The following is a 6,951-nucleotide window of genomic DNA, read 5'->3' as shown; positions in this document are numbered from 1 at the left end:
ATCTATTAATAAAGTATAAATAAATATTGCATTTTTTAATATATCTTAAAATAACCCGTATAAATATAAATATGGCTGTCTTTGAAGAACTTTAAATATTATAATCAGTTTAAATATTAATATTACATTATTTTCGGTCTTCTTTAACTTTCCAGCCGTTAGATTTTGAAAGTTGTAGCTGCTCCCATGAGTCCAACGCGCTCTCCTAATCAACTTTCATTATATTATGTTCGTATTGTTTATGTTTATTTTTTATTTTTTGGAAGGCAAATTTTATTAAGAGCTCGAACAAACTTAAAAACAGAGGCGAAACTAGAATTTTTTTCACCGGGTGCAAAAAAAAAAAAAAAAAATTAAACCGTAGCAATTTTTTTGAACAAAATTTGAAGATTTTGAGGCAAAAGTTAGAGATTTTGGGGCAAATTTTGAAGATTTTGGGTATTTTTTTTTTTTTTTTGAGAATTTGAGGCAAAATTTGAAGGTTTTGGGGCAAAATATGTAGGTTTGGGGAGGAAAAAAAATTCACCGGGGACAAAGTCGAAAAACTCAAAATTTTTACACTGGAAAAAAAATTCCACTGGGGCGGCCGCCCCCGCCCCACACACTTTCGCGCCCTTGCTTATAAACCGGGATTCTTACTGAATCACCCTAGGAGAAAAACAACACGAACTCGATTGTGATAAACAAATTTAAATAAGTGATGAACTGTTTATTTGCTTGTTATAATAATAATAAAAATTTTCTTCTTAAAAAAAGTGAAGAACTTGATCGACAAGAAACATGATCAGTAAATCTGATTTTAAAACTTCATATCACACTACCTGACATTTATAATTTAATACGTGTAACTTGTTAGATCATTTAGAAAGAAAAAGAGAAATCCTTTTTGTATTAATTAATTAAATTATTTGGGATATTTCTATTAATCAATTACAAGATCATGACCTCATTTTCTATTAGTCAGCAAACTACCAAAGTTCCAAAACTAATTGATAATTTTACCTCATTTTACTTTACTATTTATGTTAGTTAACATTACAAAATGGTGTTTCGAATTGTTAGTTGTAACTATCATCATCTATGTTAATGAAAATAATTCAATCCGTGAAATCCTAAAATACTACACCAAATATGCAAATTCAAATTTACATAGATATTTTTTTTTTTTTTTTTTTTTTGAAAGCCAATAATATTAAAAGCACGAAAAATACATCGAAAACATAGGGACCTTACAATGCTATTGGTCACCTATGAGAGCACACACCAAATTGAGATACAAAATACACAGACTAATTACAAACTGAGGTACAGAGTATGCAACTTAGGAACACGACAACAGTTAAGACTAGCTAAATAAATACAAGCTTGGGTTATGAAGCCACGAATGCCACTCGATCTTTTTTTCTTTCACTCTATTTGACAACCACTCGAACGACTCCACTTGTATCTCGTTTAGAGCTAACGGGGCGTTCCAAGATTTACCTTTAAACACCATATTGTTCCGATTACTCCAAATGAGATATGCACAACTCCATTCCAATGCTTTGCCATATCTTTTTACCGCAACTCGTCATTTGTTGAGAGCCCTTGTTGTTGAAGATCTCGACTAAACTGAAGTTCCCAAAATTGCCCATGTTCCACCATTTGAATACCCGCTCCCATACATCAATCTCATGCTTGCAAAATATGAGAGAGTGTTCCACGGACTCCAAATCGTCATCACAAAGAGGACATCTTACGCTATGCAAATCGATGCCTCTTTTGTCAAGTTCAAGCCTAATCGGTAATCTTTTCTTTAAGGCTCGCCACACGAAGATTTCGATTTTTTTTGGTACGTAATTGTTCCAAATGGTACCCTGTTGCGAACTGCCTGTGACCAGCAGCTTCTTATCAATTTCAGCTGCTAAGGTCTTAACTTTAAACAGTCCGTCAGATGCAAGATTCCATCGCCACCTGTCAATGTTACCTCGAACAAAATTAAAACCAGATAACAGATTAACTAGAGTTTCAAGATCACCCGCTGCCCGGCCTGTTGGAGTGCGTCTCCAGGTCCAAACCCACGAACAAAATTCACCAGATTCGTCGATCAGCATACGTTCTTTTATAGTTCCATTTGGTGAGAGATCCAATTTAAACAACCTTGGAAACCGAGTGCACAACTTATCCCCACCAATCCACTTCTCATGCCAAAAGTGTGCAGATCCGCCATCCCCGATAGTTTTGGAAAAAGTGTCTCTGAAATTCACATGTAAGTCTTCCATATATGTACCTGCTCGAATTATGTTATGCCACACGCCCATCGTTGGAGGGTGTGAGTTTACACCATCCAACAACAAGCCACCAAAAGGACCATGAATACTACGTATGACTCTGGCCCAAAGTGAGTCGGCTTCGGTTTTAAACCTCCACCGCCACTTCCCTAACAACGCAAGGTTTTTACCCCTTAAAGACCCAATGTTTAACCCCTATTCCCGAAGGTGTTTATGACATGATCCCATTTGACCCAAGATATTTTAGAGCCCGACCCCGACCCGCCCCAAAAGAAAAGACGTCTCATACTCTCAAGATGTTTAATCACACACGGCGGAGCACGAAAGAGGCGAGAAATAGTACAGTGGAAGACTTGATAGGAATGATTTAATGAGTACTAGTCTTCCTCCAAATGACATCGATCTCATTTTCCAACCCGAAAGCCTATTATTAAATTTATCAATAACCGCATTCCAATCATTCAATTTACTCATCTTCGACCCAATTGGTAACCCTAAATATGTAAAAGGAAAGTTACCAACTTGACAACCCATGTGATGAGCTAATAAGTTAAGCTCTTCCCCATTACACCCTACACCATACACACAACTCTTATGTAGATTTACTTTTAAACCTGAAGCAAGCTCAAAGCACTTTAGAAGTTTCATTAAGTTCATAGCATTTGCCCTACTCCACTCTCCAAAAAATATAGTATCGTCCGCGTATTGGAGATGAGAAATAAGAACCTTATCCTTGCCAACCTCGATGCCTTTGAAAAGATCATTATCTAGGGCCGCTTTAGTGAGGATATTCAAACCTTCCGCCGCGAGTATGAATAAAAAAGGAGATAAGGGATCTCCTTGCCTAACCCCTCTACCAAGTGTGAATTCATTCGTAGGAGCACCGTTGATAAGAATTAAGATGGAAGCTGATTTGAGACAAGTCATTATCCACTTCTTCCATTTATTCCCAAATCCCATTCATTTCATTACATCAAGTAGGAAATTCCAATTTAGGCTATCAAAGGCTTTCTCGAAGTCCGCTTTAAATATGAAACCTTTTCCCGATTAACTCTAAGAAAATTCATAATTTCATTTGCTATAAGTTCCCCCATCTAAAATAAAGCGACCCTTTAAAAACACACTTTGTTCCATGCCGATTAGAGAAAGTAAAATCTTCCTTAACCGATTTGAGAGTATTTTTGCCACGATCTTGTAATAGCTACCTATAAGACTAATCGGACGGTAATCCCCCAAACCTAAGGGGTCTTTCTTTTAGGAATTAAGGTAACAAAAGAGGCGTTGCAACCTCTAGATATCTCACCTGTTTCCTAAAACCACGAAACAGCCTCAACGATGTCACCCTTTATTACATCCCAAAACTTCTTATAGAATCTCATGTTAAATCCATCGGGTCCTGGTGCCTTCCTAGCCCCATAATCATTAATTGCATCCAAAATATCAGATTCCATAAACTTATCCTCTAGTGCCGCAGCCTCCTCATGAGTGATCGAAGGATAATTTAAACCTTCCATTGAAGGTCTCACGAGAACAGGTTCCTCAAAAAAAATTTAATTCATTCTAAATATCAGGTGGGTTGTCGGTCCACAATCCATTAATAAGAAGGCCTCGTATATTGCATCGATTATAGTTATTCCTAATGACCGAGTGAAAATACTTTGTGTTTTCGTCACCCCCGAGAGCCCATCTAACCCTAGCTTTTTGCTTTAACATGCTAGTTTTAATTCTCTCTTTATCAAGCCAACTCTTCCTTGCCTCGTTCCACATCTCAATCTCACTGTTACTTAGTGCACCCAATTCAGCCTTTAGCTCAAGGTTTTGAGCCACACTTTTGTGAGCTTCAATTTCACCATCTAACTTTCCATAGTTTGAAGAGCTCCAAGACTTGATTGCTGCCTTAACCCCTTTCATTCTATTCAAAAACCTTCTATCTTTACGCGTATCTGTGCTCCCATAATACTTATCCCAAGCCTCGGTAACTATCTGCTCGATTCCACTATCATCTAACCATGCGTCAAAGCTTTTAAAAGGTTTCGGTCCAAAATTCTTTTCAACGTCTTTTAAGACAATTGGGCAGTTATTTGATTCGTTCCTTTCCAAAGCGACCACAGACACATCCTTCCATAAGAGGTAAAAGGCCTCTGTAACGAGAAAACGGTCTAATTTGCTGAATTTAATACCGTCATCGCTCACTCGAGTAAATAATCTCCCTCCTAATGGTATATCCATCAAATTGTTTGCCTGAATGAAATTGTTGAATCTTTTTCCCCTACTCTCAACAAATTCACAATTAAATCGCTCCGTACGGTCCCTAACTTCATTAAAGTCTCCACATAACACACATGCTTCATCACCATCTCCCAACATTTTTGTGACGGCGTCCCATAGTCTTTGTTTACCAACGTCATCATGAGGGCCATACACATTAAGAATGTTGAGTTCTAACCCACTACTCTTCCATTTGCCACGGACCCCAATAACCCTATCAAATTTAAGGACCTCTATGGCTTCAAATACATTCATATCCCACATTAACAACTGCCCCTCCCGTTTTTCCTATCATTTCTTGCTGGGTGAAATCACACTCATTTGATCCCCAAAGCGAATGAATCCACAAATCATTAACAGTATGTAACTTTGTTTCTTGCAGTGCAAAAAAACTTGGCTTCTCAACAGCAATAAATTTTTTTACTGACCCGAATTTACAGTGTTTCCCAGTCCCAAAACCTCTGATATTGTAAGAAATTATCTTCATTGTAAACAGAAAGAGTCAATAAAAGCAGGATCACTTACAAGTCAGTGGCCTTCTTTTGCCACTTCAACCCTAAACGGCTGCCATACTCAAAAACGCCTTCTGTGTTAATTGAATTGATCGAGAATGATGAATCTTTATTAGCCCCATCACTTCTTAGACTTTTCTTTGAGCAATTAACACGAACTCCTGTCGAAGACGAACTCACTTTCTGATTATTGATTGCACATGACGTACATCTAGACCTAGTGGGGCGTGACTCAGGTCTAGCCTTCCTTGCAGATTTTTTGAGGTTTAACATTCTCGAAGAGGTCTTCCATTTGCGAATGCTAGACCATCAGCAATCCCTCTTGCTCGATTCATATTGATTCACTTTGTTTGGATTACCTTTATCCAGACGATTTAAGTGATTGTTTCCTCCAGATCCATCTCCAATTGAATTAAGGTTACCTTCTAGTTGCCTTCCTCCAGATCCATCGCCAGTATTGAACTTAGAAAGCCCATTATGATTTGGGCTTGACAGCCAGTTAGCACTATGTGATGAATTGTTAGGAGGGTTTTGATCTTCAGTATCTAAATCCCTTACACTAATTAGGCTTATATTTCCTACAGGCCTAATAACAGTGTTGGACCCCAGTATTAGGCTTATGCAGGGTGCTTAGCCCACAACTGCTGATGGGGAAATAGGAACCTGATCCACATCAGCCCTTTGGTTTGCCCTAGCTTTGTCAGAATTCAATCCATCTTCATGTCCCTCTTGGGAATAAACATTCCTTTTTGTAGCAGTACCTGTGGGACTGCCAACATCTTTAATGACTTCATTGGGAAAAGTACCGTCGACCTTCTCAGTGCCAACATCATCATTGCTATGAAAACTTCTATCCCCAACACAGCACCCTGACTCTTCATCTTCGACTGCTGGATTGCCATATTCCGGTTGTAGTTGCCGGAGTTGTGGACTTCATGTGCTTCATGCTCCCTTCTTGATAAAACTTGATATCGGCCAAAAAGTCACGTTTTTACCCCCGATATTGGGCCCTAAATCCCATAAAGTTCCAAACTTTATCGCAAAAATAATCGCTTTGTCGGTTGATTTCTTCGATCTCGGGCAGATTTCTTCGGCCTTTTCAGGTTTTTATCCGAAACGCTTGTCTTTTGTATTAAACATGTATTCTTACCTTTTATCTTTAATAATGTGTTCCGATATTACCATGATAGCTTAATTAATCTGTATGTTGCCATGATAGAAGTTTTGGTTAGCGTAATTATGTTAAAATAGTACGGTTATCGTTATTATGTTGAACTAGGAAGTCTGATAGATTTGTATGCTAGCATCTTAAGGATTGACCAACCTAGGTTGTGATCAGGACTTGTTCACCTATATGAACTTAGCTACTTCTTAGGACTAAGACCCCTGGTTATACTGTATCTGAAGATTCTATGAACTCGGTATGGCCGGAGTTCCCGAGAGGCATTTAATGCGCTTTTAGGAGACGGAACTTAGGAATTGAGACATGAATGACCTAGTATGCCTATTGACTATTCCAAAGAGACCTCTTAGGAGCTGTAAGATCTAGCTAGTGCCCTGACTGTATGATCCAAACTTATTGCATGTTCTTGTTTGATTGTTGCCCTAGGATTAAGTCATACCAACTGTCTAGGTACCTGTTAGGTTTCTATCTGCTTTACTTTCAGTATATCAACTTTAATGCTGTATAATGTTTGTCTTGGTTTGATCTCATTAGTATGATGAAATGGTTGTTAGTTTTCATTTAAGGTTTTGTCAACTTAACCCGATGGACTCCTTCCGTTTGTGATCAGTGTTCAATCAACACGGCATGTTGTTATTCAGTTAACCAAACTGATAACGAGGGTTAGGATTAGAACTCAACTCACTATTAAACCTAGTACTTTACTAAGGATAACCTT

The 6,951-nt window shown here is 38.1% G+C and overlaps 1 protein-coding gene across 1 annotated transcript; it reads right to left on the bottom strand.

Annotated features, from left to right (window-relative positions):
* Positions 1-2,570: 2,570 nt before the first annotated feature.
* LOC139886574 (uncharacterized mitochondrial protein AtMg01250-like) lies at positions 2,571-3,197 on the bottom strand. The gene has a single exon (XM_071870426.1). It carries the CDS (start codon positions 3,195-3,197, stop codon positions 2,571-2,573), a length of 627 nt encoding a protein of 208 aa, XP_071726527.1.
* Between the last annotated feature and the right edge of the window lie 3,754 nt (positions 3,198-6,951).

The sequence above is a fragment of the Rutidosis leptorrhynchoides genome, chromosome 1 (assembly GCF_046630445.1).
Source record: "Rutidosis leptorrhynchoides isolate AG116_Rl617_1_P2 chromosome 1, CSIRO_AGI_Rlap_v1, whole genome shotgun sequence".
Taxonomy (NCBI): domain Eukaryota; kingdom Viridiplantae; phylum Streptophyta; class Magnoliopsida; order Asterales; family Asteraceae; genus Rutidosis; species Rutidosis leptorrhynchoides.
The sequence above is the reverse complement of the archived record's forward strand: the minus strand, read 5'-3'. Positions and strand labels throughout refer to the sequence as shown.

What these genes read in the sequence shown, in the direction of transcription:
- LOC139886574 (XM_071870426.1), bottom strand. Translation starts at nt 3,197, where the DNA reads ATGACTTGTCTCAAATCAGCTTCCATCTTAATTCTTATCAACGGTGCT.